This window comes from Ostrinia furnacalis, unplaced genomic scaffold (assembly GCF_004193835.3).
Source record: "Ostrinia furnacalis isolate ACB-3 unplaced genomic scaffold, ASM419383v2 OfSCF3022, whole genome shotgun sequence".
In the NCBI taxonomy this organism is placed as follows: Eukaryota; Metazoa; Arthropoda; class Insecta; order Lepidoptera; family Crambidae; genus Ostrinia; species Ostrinia furnacalis.
The window spans coordinates 300,934-315,866 of record NW_021133261.1 but is presented as its reverse complement, the minus strand read 5'-3'; the positions used below and the strand labels follow the sequence as shown (position 1 = coordinate 315,866).

At 35.6% G+C, this 14,933-nt stretch overlaps 1 protein-coding gene across 6 annotated transcripts in view; it reads right to left on the bottom strand.

Moving 5' to 3' along the window:
* The window catches only part of LOC114357097 (protein tramtrack, beta isoform), a 48,297-nt gene that overhangs the window by 11,902 nt on the left and 21,462 nt on the right, over positions 1-14,933 (bottom strand). For 5 of the 6 annotated variants that reach the window (XM_028310556.1, XM_028310561.1, XM_028310560.1 and 2 more), the window contains exons 2-5: positions 4,968-5,128; positions 3,901-4,092; positions 2,937-3,588; positions 630-823 (exon numbers count right to left, since the gene is read on the bottom strand). In XM_028310556.1, coding sequence (XP_028166357.1) covers positions 630-823; positions 2,937-3,588; positions 3,901-4,092; positions 4,968-5,108 — 1,179 coding nt within the window. In that variant the 5' untranslated portion in view covers positions 5,109-5,128. Of the gene's footprint in view, positions 1-629; positions 824-2,936; positions 3,589-3,900; positions 4,093-4,967; positions 5,129-7,662; positions 7,703-14,933 lie in introns of those variants that run through there. The other variant, XM_028310558.1, reaches the window with a different exon arrangement.

The following is a 14,933-nucleotide window of genomic DNA, read 5'->3' as shown; positions in this document are numbered from 1 at the left end:
GTTTTCTGGGCGGAGCGACGGCGCGGCGCGGTACCTTGCGTGTCCACGGTGGAGACGCTCGGCTTACAATCTGTGGCAACTGGCAAGGCTCTAATAACTCATATTTAAACAGAAGATTAAGGCAATGAGGGCTATCGTTTTAGCGCTCACCAGTTAGCGCCACTGTAGAGTAAGGTCCTGCCACTTGCTAGTAGCGAAGACAGTGGCACCAACTGGTGAGCGCGAAAGTGGAAGGACTATCGTATTTGCACTCATCAAGATGGCGCCACGGTAAGGTCCTGTCAATCACCAGGGGTGCCAACAGTGTACCTACCATGAGTTTACGTTAGGTGTGCTCCTAGCGAGTACGTCAAAAATCTCTATGAAGATTTTGTTTCTTGAAAGTAGCCGCTAGGGGCGCTGCACAATATGTCATACAATTAATGTCATTTTTTTTACACAGTCGCTAGCGAGCACATCTAATGTAAACTCATGGTAAGCACACTGTTAAGTATAAAAACGACAGCCCTCATTAACTTGAGTCTTCAAAAATCAAAAATTCTGCAAATAAGTTAACTACGTTCCATTCATACTAATATCATACACTTGCCACGACAGTGTGTATAATGTTTATTTACATTGATACTTACTAGAGGTACTTGTTGCACCGGAGGCAGGCCAGAAGGTCCAGCGATGGGCTCACTCCTGGGGCTCGACAGTGCAGGGTGCGGATGGGGAAGACCCGGGTGTGGCATAGCGTTCAACACGCTTAGCCGTTGCTCCACCGGAGAATACCGCGGGCCAAGAATACCACTACTGTGACTGTTTATGGTCATATTGATACCTGGAACAGTAAAGTTTAGTGTTAAATACATTTTTCTACAATAATAAAGAGGAAATATTAGAATGTTTGTATTGAAGAGGTTCCGAAACTACTGGACTGATTTGAAAAAATGATTCTCAGTAGAATCTTACATGATTTCTGATGAACATAGGTGGTACCAAGTTTGCTGTGCCAGCTAGTCTTTTAAATAGTATCAGTGGTCCCAGTGGCAAACTATGGGAAATTACAATAATCCGCTTCTGTGTGCCTAAGCAGTATTCTTTGACGTGTGGTGAAGAGTGGAATTCAGTGACAGTTGAATAGTGAGTAAATAAGTTTCCAAGTAGGTACAATAATATTCTTTCCTGACCGGAAATACTAGATTAATAGCAGTACTACCCTCTGATTGTAAACATTACATTTTGTTCGAGTTTTGAGACTAATCTGAATCTTAGGTTAGGTACCTACACAATATGAATTCAGTGAGTTAAGTTAGAGTTACGTACCTCTACGAATTAAGTGACACCTTGTATAGTTTTAAGATAGTTTACAGCTTGCAACGAAGTATAAATAGCGATATAAACCAACAGAAAACTTCTTGAACGACACATAACCAAAAAAGAGGCAATTAAGTTTGGTAAGTCCGTGTTTGATTTATTAATTTTAATCATTTTGACAACAGTGTATTTAATTTCCGTAATCACTTAGACACTTGATTGAATTAAATAATTATCACAAAACAAAATACAAACAAAACAAAAAATAAAATATTTTCGAACGTCTGATTGACAGATGTCAAAACTATAGTGATGTACGCACTTCACTTTTTGCATAACCAATTGAAAAGTAATTGAACATATCAATTACTTTTCTAAACAATATTAAAAAAAATTGTGTATTGTTTTAAAACGTCTTGCTGGGCCCTTCACCATTACTATATTAAAATATTATTGAAGAAATTCATCTATTTCAGCGTGAATTACAATATTCATCTTTTTTCACGCGTATTATTCAAATATCATAAGTGATTGATGGATTAGTAAAAATACTTTAATTTTGTTACTCTTTAAGTAAAAACTTTTTTATAAAATCATTCATCCAGTCGTTATGGAAACAGCCCGACATACTTTTAGGACGTTTTCTACATTTATTGATTTGATAGAGAAAAACCCACTCGTGGGGTGAAAACTCAGTCCTCTCGGAGTCTAAATAATATTAATTTTTATTTTCATTTACGGGCTTTGAGTAAATAACATATCGAGTTTAAATCACATGGACTTATAAAATACTCTCAAATAATAATTATGTGCAAAGAGTGGCAACCTGAGTATCACGTTAAGTTCTAAAAAGTATACTTAATATTTTTAAAAAAGTACTATACTTGTAAATTAGTCATAATAAGCCCTACAACGAACATTCAATCGATTATTAGATTATTCAAGTCAATTTTAGGGCAATTGAATTGTTTACGAAAAATTATGATGGCTCATCACTAATACTGACGAATTACAGCAATGAATTATCTGGCGGCAATTTTTAAAAAACTTTGCCAACTTGTAAGGTGTCAATAAAATGTAAGTAATTAATGAGAGCACTGACTGTTTTTTTTACTTTTGTGTAAACATTTTATAAGTAATACAATAATATAAACATTAAGTTAGTGTTATGCCCGTTTTCACCATCTATCCCTAATTTTTAAGTGACCCCTATGATAACAAATAACAGGAATTTTGTATACATAGGGGGTCACTTAAAAATTAGGGATTGATGGTGAAAACGGGCATTAGGGTCTTAACGAATGATGAGAGTACGCGGTATTCGTGCGTCGACGGTGGTGTCCAAAGGCGAGTGTCTGAGCCGAGCGCAGCCGATGATGACGTTGTCGGCCCGAGGTGACGTTAGTCATTGTACGCCGCCCGCACGTCTCCTCCCGCGCGTTGTTGGATTCCCAACATTAGTTTACCTAAGTTGATAATAATATATTATTTTCATAGGATTCCCGTCCCGCCATTATCTTTGCGCCTATTTCTACCTACTTACAGGGTATTTCCTAATCCTCACCTGCAAATACTTAGGTATTTAATCTAGAGCGATGTCGCGATATTGTGTTTTAATAATAATATTTTAGACATACCAATGGTATCACTTTGAGCGCCATTAGATCTTATTGACACTGCATCTTCCTCCGGGGACGACGACCGCATCGGCTCGTCGGGTGGCTCGTCCTTAGGTAAGGGAGGATGCGTAGTTGTAGGTGTCTCATTTGAAGTTTCTGTTCTAAACCGCCGCACGGAGAGTAACGGGGATATTCGAGGGGGAGAAGCTTCGGGGACCTCCCTGGGGTCACGTGACTCTCGGGTGTCCCGCAAATCCCTCGCATCCCTCAAGTCTCGGGGCTCACGAAGGTCTCTAGGTTCACGAGATTCCCTGTGATCTCTTATGTCTCGGGATTCTCTTGCTTCTCTGATGTCTCGCAATGTGGACTCTCGTAGGTCTAAGGAACTACGGTCTCTGGGTTCTCGCGAGTCTCTCGTCTCGCGGCTTTCGCGCGTATGACTTTCTCTTGCTTCGCGAACGTCTTTGCTTTCTCTGTCACGAGTCTCTCGCGGCTCTTTCACTTCCCGTCTTTCTTCCTTTATTTCTCTGGGTTCCCTATTTTCTAACCTCTCGTGCGGCTCTTGACACTCTCTGGTGTCTTGGGATTGGCACTCTTCCATTGGTTCTGGAACGTTTCTGGCGTCTATTCCTGCAGCACTTAGGGTTGTCATTTCGGCTAATCCTTTGACCTGAAATAAGAATACAAAACTAATAAGTACCTACCTACATAGCAGTAAGACATGCTTCTTTTAAGTTAACAATCAGTGTTTAAGTATAATGTTTAAATTATTAATTTGCCGACAGGTAAAGGTAAAGTTCAATTTAAAACTAGTCAAAGATTACTTTAGGGAATTTACTATACATACATATTTAAATTTATTTCAGATAGCAAATCAACTGAAAAGTGGTTTGGCAGACACGTATTAGGTAACGTATGAAGTTTAATGGGTAAATTTTTTCTTTAAGTTTGTTTTTTTAATATTTTTTATAAATCAATTTACCTGGAGGCTCTCAGCGGTTTTTAGTAGAGCTGGCAGTTGGCAGTACTGGACGTTGACTTCACCCTTGTACATGAAGTCGACGAGGGTGCGAAGTTCCTCCAAGCCTACGTCTTTGAGGATCACTATGGGGTGCCGTGAGGGGTGGTCCACGAACAGCGAACGGAAGTATGACGAACACGCGGATAAAACTACCTGGAAATGTTTAGAGGAGAGTATTAGTGATGTAAGTGTAAAAGATATTTCAATCTTTTTTTTAGTTATAACCAAAAACGCCTTGATGATAAAAAACTAATTATTTTAATCAAAACTACTAAGTATTACGTTTAAATTTTTAGGCTCATTAATACAAACTTGAGATATTTTATTAAATGTTTTTATCGTGAAAGTGAACGTTTCGTGTCGCTTCAATCAAAAGTGATGAAAAAAAATCCAGTAGTAAGTATTTAAGATAAAAACATCTTTTCAAGCAGTGTTAATTTGGCAGACTAAGGTATTCATTGCACATTGTACGCAATAAATTACAATAGCGTGGTCGCTGAATATTATAGTTTGTGCAAAGTACACACAGAAACATTGTAGCAAATGGTGTGTGTCGGATTTTCACTACACGTGCCGGTTATTGATGTAAATCGTTAAAGCTGAAGCAAACTTAACTACGATCTTATTTACTTTTATACGTTTCAAATAAATTACGCAAAGACTTCCAATTAATTTCGTTGCAAGCGTAGCAATGACTATTTTCTTCGACAAAATTGTAAGGTTTCTAATTAGGAAAGATTTTCTGCAAAAGTATTGAAGGTGATTGGAATTGATTGATTGGTTACATAATTAAATCGAATGAATCTTGTGTAGAGCTAAGGAAATTAAGTTCATTTGTTTTGTTATTTTTGTACATGAATATAAGAGTTCTTTTTGACTCAAAATCAAAAATCAAAATCAAAAATATTTATTCAGTTTAGACCACAAGTGGCACTTATGAACGTCAATAGAAAATAATAAAAAAAGAAAAAGGTAGCCCTTATGTTATTATCAATAAAATAAAAATAGTAAAGTTAATTGGGACTGACCTTGTGAGCCCTAATGGAGGCGCCTTCCGAGCAAGCGAGAGTGACGTCCACCAAACTTTCGTCGTGCAGCAACTGGCTGAAAACACCCAGCAGGTTGCTCTGATGATTGTTCCACCTTAGGCAATAGTGCTCACTTCCCATGTCTGAGCTAGCTCCCGCCGCTGTGAAAAAAAAAAGGCCTTATGTTAAAAAATATTAAATCTTTCAGAATATGTGCAGTGTCTTGACGTCATAAGTAATATTTTGGCTTACGAAATCGGACTCGTGTATGTACTTTTTTGTTGTTTGCTAGTTAAGTACTCATTTTTATGGAAATCGCTATTATTATCACAGTCATACCTAAATAGGTAAGTTTTTAGTAAGCTAAGTGTAGGAATTAAGTTTTAAGAAATATCGAATAGGAAATGAAACGATTTGGGGTTGGTTTATAACAGATTATAAATGTATGTTTTTGAGAACATTAAGTCATTGATAATTAGAATCAGCAAAACCATTATTATAAAAGATATCGGCACATCAAGCGTACTATTATTAGCTTCATAACTACTTACATAGAATAATAGTGGAACTGTGGAAGTCAAAATCAACTTACATACCTACATTGAATAGAAGTGTAAACTCGTTTGTTTAATAACACTTAGTAGCTAAATATTTTAGACTCATCCACTCCACCTGCACCTCTACATGATAAGCTTAATATTTAATTGGTACATAAATAGCACGCCATTTAAGAAGAGAAACACGCACGAGTCCACCTGTTCCTACTAAGTCGTACCATTTACTGTCTGATTTTTTATAATTATGACGCACGCACTTTATTTTCCAATTAAAACAGTAATAACATAAAATGATAAGTAATAACTTTACGATATAAGTCACTCTTAACTTCGTCTGCGACTTTGTACTTCACATTAAATTAATCTTAAAAACGCATTAAATTAATCTTAAAAACACATTAAATTAATCTTTAAAACTTTATTTGCTTTAATAGAATTATTCTACTTTACTTACATTTATTAAATGTATGAAAATATAAAGCTCTAGCTACCTACCTATTTTCCAACGTGTATTCGTTTTGTTAACAAAACTAAACTTTTTAACTTAAGTTACGTTCATTATTTTTATACGAGTAGTACCTATTCAATATCATTTGGCGTGGAAAGCTGAAAAAGTTGTTTTGTGTACACTGTTTTTTAAATTGAAATAGGCATAACAACTATTATAATAACCGCTACCAATCGATCAACATGGAAAGCATTGGGGGAGGCCTATGTTCAGCAGTGGACGTCCTGTGGCTGAAATGATGATGATGATGATGATGAACTATTATAATAAGTAATTGTATTTAACAAATTCTTAACTCTTCTAAAATAGGTTACATGCTTATGCTCTATTGCTTTGCATTGACTGCTTAACGGGTACCTAAATAATTTTTTTTCACTGTATTTCAGGCACGCCGTATTTTCCAATTCTATACATGTACTTTATAAATCAACGAATATTTGGAAGTTTAGGCCGTAATTACCTATAACAAAAATTCCTCTCAATTTCCCAATCGCCAGAATTCTATATTATTTTGTTCAAAAAACTGCTATGAAGTCGACACTGGTTTTCTAAAACAATTAAAAAATCACGAAGTAGGTATTCCGTCGACTAATGAGTAAGACCACAAAAAGGTGGCAAAACCATAAGCTGAGGCTTATTTTAAGATGAGCATTGTAGTAGCAGAACGAAACTTGTGATAGTGTGCTAATAAAATAGGTACACGTGTAGCATAATAACCTTACCTGCCACGTAACTAACTTAAAAAAAAAAGACAAAATAGACGCTAACATGGTTAATTACATAAACATTAAACAAAATGTATCCTAGACCTTAATTTTGTCTTAAAAAGTATTTATTAGCTATATGTAAAAATTCGCAATTTTTCAGGTCGCATGTCTAAGTTTTTTTTTACACTTTTGGTAACAAGGCACTAAATTACCGTTCGTATTGTTTTGTAAGATCATGAAAAAGTTAAATGGCATTTTTAAACGAAAACACAGTCGGCCTGTCGCATCATTATTGTAAACAACAAAAACGTTCCTACTGAACTTTTAAGCGACACTTTTTCAGTTAGGCTTTACACGTCATAATAATGTTTACATTTGGTACTTACTTTTAAATATGTCTAGACATTTCTCAGCTTGTCGGAGCAGAAATATTAGTTCAACGCAAGGAAATCACCAGCCGTATATAAATCAAAATTAAGGTCCACTATTTGCACTAATTACAGCCACTTTTGACGTAGAAGAAGAGTTTTTAATTTAAATAGCTAATTACGTTGTTTGAGAACCGGTATTCAAGAGATGTTATAAAAGGCATATTAATGATGTTTTGTTGTTTACAAATTGTGTCACGTCATAATTTCAGCGACATGATCAAAATTCGTTCACGAGAAGGTATTTATCTGATTCATCCAGTATTTATCCTATTGTGGTTGAATATTATCGCACATGTTTTACATAAGTTGACTAAGTAACTACAGGATAAAATTTTCAAACCACCCATTGTTATTGTGTGTTGAAATCGAAAAAGTGTTTTTCCGTTAATAATAACTTAAATCGTTAAAATTAAACTGTTGTCATAAGGCACTCATTTTACGCAGCCAACTGTTTTATAGTTACACATGTCAAAAATTCATAATGTTACGCACTCGAAGCGTTAATTGCGGCTTTTACATCGCGTTCAACAGCCGGAACTGTCAGATTCGCTAATGACTACAAAGTGGCGGTACGGTATTATTTTATATTGTCTGATTACCGTTCCGCGGCTCCACGCGCGGTGATAAATATAGTCGCGGGTATTGTACGAACATGGTTCTTTAAATGTGTGTGGTGCGCACACGCGTGCGGCCGCGACGCAGTCAAGATCAAGGGCGCGCGATTGCGCAAGAGTTGGCGGTCGTAGCGCTGCAACGTGTGATGTCATCGGGCGTCTGCGAGCCCCCCGCCCGCCGCCCCGCGCCACGCATCACACCCGCTTCATAAAGGCCGCGGGCGCGGACCGTTCTATTTTTAATTTTTGACCTTACCTATTGGCGTGCAGGATACAGCCTACCTGTTCCTTAACTTATGTAACCGGACGAATATGTTCAAATATCAGATAAGCTTTTGCGTAGAGTTGAGGAGCGTAGCGTAAAAAAATGCTAATTAACATTTTTGAAAAGACTCTACCAGTAACGGTAAACGCCTACGTATAATATGCATAACTCACAATTGGAATAAGCCACAGCACATTTTGGCCATCTATTAAATTGACATTGTAGTGACAGATACAGACAGGCAGATAAGTCGAGATAACCATAATTTAAAACGTAATGAATGGATGATTTTTATATGCCAAAAAAGTACCTGAATTTATTTGGTCATGCAATACATACCTAGGTATACATACTTATGAGTATATCCTACTCTAATCTCTCGCGGAATTTGGTGCGTAGTTGATAACACAAAAATTTTACTGAAATACGCACTGAATCAAAAGTAGGTGAACATTGCACTCGCACGGATCAATTTGTAAATGTATTGTTTGCGGTTCAGCGTCTTTTCTTAATGTCATTATGAATCACCAGACACAATCAGATATAACCTCTAATAGGTTATTATAGTAATGTTTACGGAAAAATAATTTTAAAAGGAGAAATTTTTGTGACATCTGTAATCATTATCTTTTTATGTAGAGTCAAGGAATAAACAACTATTTCTAGCATATTTTATAATAAATTGCAAACAATATTGAAGTGTTTAAACGATCAGACTGTTATCGAAGCAAAGGTGAACCGCAATCCGCCCAACAAATCATTTGCATGCAGTGTAGGGCGGGCGCTTAGTTGGACCTGGCGCCCTACAAACACAGTGACCGTAGGCCGTAGCTGGGGGGTGAACGATCGCGCGATTTTGCAATTTAAGGGCAGGTACAAACGTTTGGAAAGTAACTATAGACCGCAATTAGTTTAGTTAAAGCTAAATTAATAATCTGCTTTCAAATAAACGCAGTCGGGAAATAGTTTAAAAAACAGATATTATTTCTAATTGTGCTACTACAATTTGGTGTAATTATTAGACATACTCGAATCGCACTTTTCAGCAAATACGTTTTCGGCGTTTGCACGCACTCTTAAAATACAGATGAGTAAATAGTTTGAATATAATGAAATGTGACAAACATCACGTGCTAAGCCTAACCTTCGCAGCTTACTATTCAAATAAAAAACACAAATATTACTTTACTAGGGGGACTTTACTTATATTTATTATGTTTATCCTAAAAAAAGGTAAACCTATTAATTTGTTTAAGATGTTTATTTTAACGCAACTTACTCCGCCGGGGGAATAACCTACTCTACCATTAAATAATGTTTTTGACGGCTGGTGGCTTTGCGGACTACCAGCTGCGGTTGCGGGTTCTATTTAATAATAATAAAGTATTCTATCAAATTGTGGAATAATTTATTTATTTTGCATTTTTCGTTTTTTTTTTACCCAAAAATGTTTTTTGGTATATCTACTAAAAAATAAGACTGAATATTTTATATTTTAGAATCACAAATTGACAAAGTAGCGAAGAACATTTTGTACGGGCACATTTTCGCATAATTTTTTGTGCAGTCAACAGCATTTGGTTTTACTTTTTTGTTGTACTAAATCACTGGTGCCATTGTTTTTACCTTAATGCGCCGTACTTGTATCATACTAATGATTTAGCCTGTATATTTTAAAGGTACATACTAAGGTATCTGTAGATTTTTTTTCTTTTGGCTCTACATTTTCAAAGATTGTGAATCCTTACATTGTAAACTCATAATGTTATTAGTCACATACAATTTTAGTAGGTATTTTTACAATCAACGCCTACACTTTATCATGTTTTTACTTTATTTGCTTTAGAGTAAATTAATCATACGCATATATTGACAGCATTGACAAAAGAGCCCTGCATCTATCGTTAGTATTATGTATTTATACCTCAAAATCGCAATTATTAGACTTTCCTCACTAACAAACAATGTTATTATACTGATGCGTATCTCCGTTGGCAGTAAAACTTAGGTTGCACCATCTTACTTTAACAAACGTCAAAAATCTGTCAAACTCCATATTAAAAACTCCGGTTATCGTCAAAGTTACGGTCAAAGTTATGTGCACCACATACACACACACAACTCAGCCTTAGAACGATAAATCATGAGGTGTGTTAGTTGACTATACTAGCCTATGCTATGGCCATATGTGACCTTCGTTGCACAACGTTGACTAAGGAAGTACACAGATGATCGAATGAATACAATTACATGGAAGTAGGTAGGTACATGTGCACGAATCATCTTACGCAACACAAAGTCAATTTATTATGGTATTTACTTGGCTATCGCAAATCGGAATAAGAACAGTGAGTCGATTTTTGATTCGGTCGATAGAATTCGTATACAGGGTGGAAACGATAAGTGATCTCACTCGATTATTTCTAAACTATACAAGATATCGAAAAACTGTTTACTGATCCTGAAAGTGCTCTACGAGCTCTATTCAACGGTATCAATAACAGGTTACAAAATAAACTGGATCTATCCGAAAATTCAATATTTCCAGCTTCCATACATTTAGTAAAACCACTTAATATTAAAAACTATACCAGATATCCAAAAACTGGTTACTGACCCTAAAAGTGCTTCACGAGCTCTATCCAACGGTACCAATTATAAGTCACAAAATAAACTGGATCTATTCGAAAATTCAATGTTTCCAATTTCCATACATTTAGTTCTGCCACAGTCATGGCACTCATGTCTTGATAACATTATAGCAAGTAAAGCCTAGAATAAATGATTTCCATGAATAATTTTAAACAATAATGCATTTTACGAGTTCATTTTAAGTGTTTATTATTTAATAAAAAATAATACACTTTTAATATTGTGTGGCTGGCATACATTTAGTATGGTGGCTGAAAACATTGAATTTTCGGATAGATCCAGTTAATTATGTAACCTTTTATTGATACCGTTAGAAAGAGCTCGTGAAGCACTTTCAGGATTATTAACCCGTTTTTCGATATCTTGTGTAGTTTAGAAATAATCGAGTGAGATCACTTAACGTTTCCACCCTGTATAAAAGGTCTTCCTGTTTTTGGATAAACTGCGCTTTGCTGTGTCGCCGTCGGCATTTGAAATAATTATTTTTTTACTTCGTTACTGGGAAACCTGATATACAAAAAAAAACCGGCCAAGTGCGAGTCGGGCTCGCACACCGAGGGTTCCGCCGTACAAACGTAGCGGTTTACAATTTATGACGTATTAAATCAAATTACTTACTTGATTCCGTTGCGAGTAGTGGCGAATTTCAAAATATGCGGTATGATTATTTTTTATTTATTTATTTTTCCTATATTTGCATTATAGGTAGGTACCTACCTCAGCGTTTTGAATTTTTGCGTTGATTTAGAATTTCTCACAGTTTAGAGGCAATTAGATTTAAGAAGTGTTTGATATGAATTTCAACTTTAATATCTCTACGCGTTCATGTGAAAAAGGGTAGGTAGTAAGTTTATAATTATTAAAAAAATATTTTATGTCATGTAAGCAAAAATAATATTTTAAATTTTATATAACTTCAAATTTATGATTTTCGCAATTTTTCCTTTATTTGTACTATACAGGGTGTTTGGCGCATCGTGTGCCAAAATGATTTGGCGGATAGAATGGGTCATTTCTAGTGATGGGCCGACTATGGTCTTTGCCGACTAACCGACTAGCCGACTAATCGGTTTTCAAATTGCCGATTAGTCGGCCGACTAGTCGGCAATGCCGATCATTCTAATACCTACTTGTCCGAAGAATAATATCTAGATTTCTCAAAGAAATAAGAATATCTAGATTTCTTAAGAGATAATACGAGTATTACTTCTTGAGAAATAAAACTTTTAATATGACAAAAAATAAAAAGCAACATTACAATCTAACCTAACAGTTACCTAACGTAGATGTCAAATAGGAGGTAATAATAATGATCGCCTCCTGCTGGGCTAGGATGCGCGTGAAATTCTTATAGACGTCAAAATGTGTGGGAAAAATTGATAAAAAGGCTTATCGCGGCGCGCACTGATTCCTTTCCACTCTCCACGGTGATGGTCAGCGAGCTGAGGGCGTGGGGGTAGGGTCTGCCTGCTACCACCACCGTCGGATAGGCAGGGCCCGCCATACAGGTGGGCAATTGCCGGGACGGACTGTGATAGTTGGTGGCTTTGTCCGGATTCCCATAGTACTTCAAACTAAGGCGATCGACGGAGCTCAGGGGCTATTTGTGTAGGTATTCCTCATTCTTCCCATGAGAGTAGCCTGACATAATCAACCACTTCCCCGCAGGGTAGGTATGCAATTCCATGCATTTTTTCCCCAAAACAAGTGTCATCATTTTTATATGGACAAATTGCATACACTTTACACATTTATGATGATTTCCTGGTATTTTTAATTAATCTTAACTTTGTAAGAATTTAGACTGATTGCCAAAATTTTAAATCAGATGAAACCACTTTTAACTGATTTTTACAGTAAAAAGTGGTTTCGCTAAACGCCCTAGGTCTACCTCATATTCATCTTGGTGATTATGAGTTTTATTTTATTCACATATTTATTTTTGTAATGCGCCGATTATAATCGGCATATTTTGCCGAATAGTCGTCACTAGTCGGCCGACTACAAATGATGCCGAATAGTCGGCTTTCCCGACTAGTCGGCGACTAGTCGGCCCATCTCTAGTCATTTCCTATATTTTCAGCCCCCATAACACGTTCCATGCCAGGCGGCTACTTTCATATTAATTTTTTTAGTAATTTCACCAAAATACCCAAATCGCATCATTTAATTTCGATTTAAAAAAAAAACTACTAGGCGTAGCCTCAAAGTAAATATTTTGTTTTGACGTGCATTGATGTAGGGTTTTATCAAATCTTAATTTACTGACAAATATCATCTAGTTTTTTTTAAATTCAGCAGTAATTTAAATTCAATTGAGGCTACGCCTAGTAGTTTTTTGTAAAATCGAAATTAAATGATGCGATTTGGGTATTTTGGTGAAATTACTAAAAAAATTAATATAAAAGTAGCCGCCTGGCATGGAACGTGTTATGGGGGCTGAAAATATAGGAAATGACCCATTCTATTCGCCAAATCATTTTGGCACACGATGCGCCAAACACCCTGTATAACGTTGCTTCGTGCCGAATTTCAAGATTCTGAGTTCACAGGAAGTACCTACCTTGTAGGTTTTGATTCCCTAGCGTGTGACGGAAATTCGTCTAAGGTGTCGGTATAAACTGCTGTATCTTTTGATCGCGTTAACTTAGAAGTTTGATTTTTTTACTTCTTAAAGGGACAATAGATCTAGGTATTTGGTATAAATTTCAATTTGATACCTTTATTCGTTCGTGAGAAATAAGGTAGTAAGTTTCATTTTATTAAAATATTTTTATTATATTATATAACTAAAAAAATGTAATTTTCGCAATTTTTCCTATATTTGCATTATATGACAATGCTTTATGCCAAATTTCAAGATTCTGAGTTTACGGGAAGTATCCTGTAGGTTTTGATTCCTTTGCGAGTGTCGAAAATTTGTTGAAAATATCGACATAATCGGCTGTATCTTTTGATTGGCTTGGCTTAGAAGTTTGATATTTTCACAGCTTAAAGGGACAATAGACCTGAGTATTTCATGTGAATTTCAGCTTGATACGTTCACGCGTTCTTGAGATAAAGGGTCTTGACAGACGGACGGACAGACGGACAACAAAGTGATCCTATAAGGGTTCCGTTTTTTCCTTTTGAGGTACGGAACCCTAAAAATGGCACTAGAGTCATAAAGTGCCATACATATTTCAAGTATCATAAAGATAGGGCTTGTGACAATAGCGGGGCTAGCATTAAATTATTGGCGCTCATTTTATGTGGTTCATTATTGGATCAAAATTATCATGAGAGTCACAAGAATTTTGCCTATGTTTATCGCTTTGCAGTGTTGTCAAAAGTCCACATTACAATTCACGACAAAGCTCCAGTAGCTTACTCCAAAAAAATTTGAATTGACACAGCGCCTGTTGCGAATTTGCAACGAAGCGATGTCTATTTTTATCTTCTTAGAACTACTACGTACTTCTACGATAAAACTCTTTGGACACATATTTGAAACAGACTTTTGTTGTATTAGTTAAGAATATAATAAATGTTAAATTAGTGTCTCTACACTATCCTGCTGCAGTTCTTTATTAGAGCACAGAAAAATTTGGTTACATTAACCCAGTTAATTTTGAATATTAAATTAAAATAGTGTTGATAAACACATATTTAGTTTATGTTGTTATCATACTTGGTAAAATTCGAAAGCAAAAGTAAGTTGCATTATTATTATCAGTTGAATGATGCCAATACAGTAGGTATCAATAAACGTGCTAACCTGCCGATAATAATATTATCGTTCTCGTGTAATGGAATGGTTAATATTTAAATGCATTTAATAAATACTATTCACAAAATAGTTGTTATATTGCATTTTAATAATGTCTATTTGTTCCTAAAGGATAGTACTGGTTTTGAAATACATAGGTACCCTGAAGTATTATTCACTTTTCACTAGGTATACCACTGTCTCCTTCCATCTGCCCTTCTCTAATCCCCTTTTCCCTGAATGATGTTTCTCAATATTTATTAAAAAATCTATTGTGAAAAGTTTATCAGTTTTTCAGGAATTAACATTAGTCAATATTGATCAAAATATGGTAAAATGTTTAAAAGTTTAACCAAATATACATAGGTACCTATCGTAGTTCAAATTGTACTAAAATTAATAAAGAGTAATAAGTACTTCTAATAAATAAGTAATTGATCATCGTTGAGAAATTCGAAGCTATAAAGAGATCGACTGCTATTTT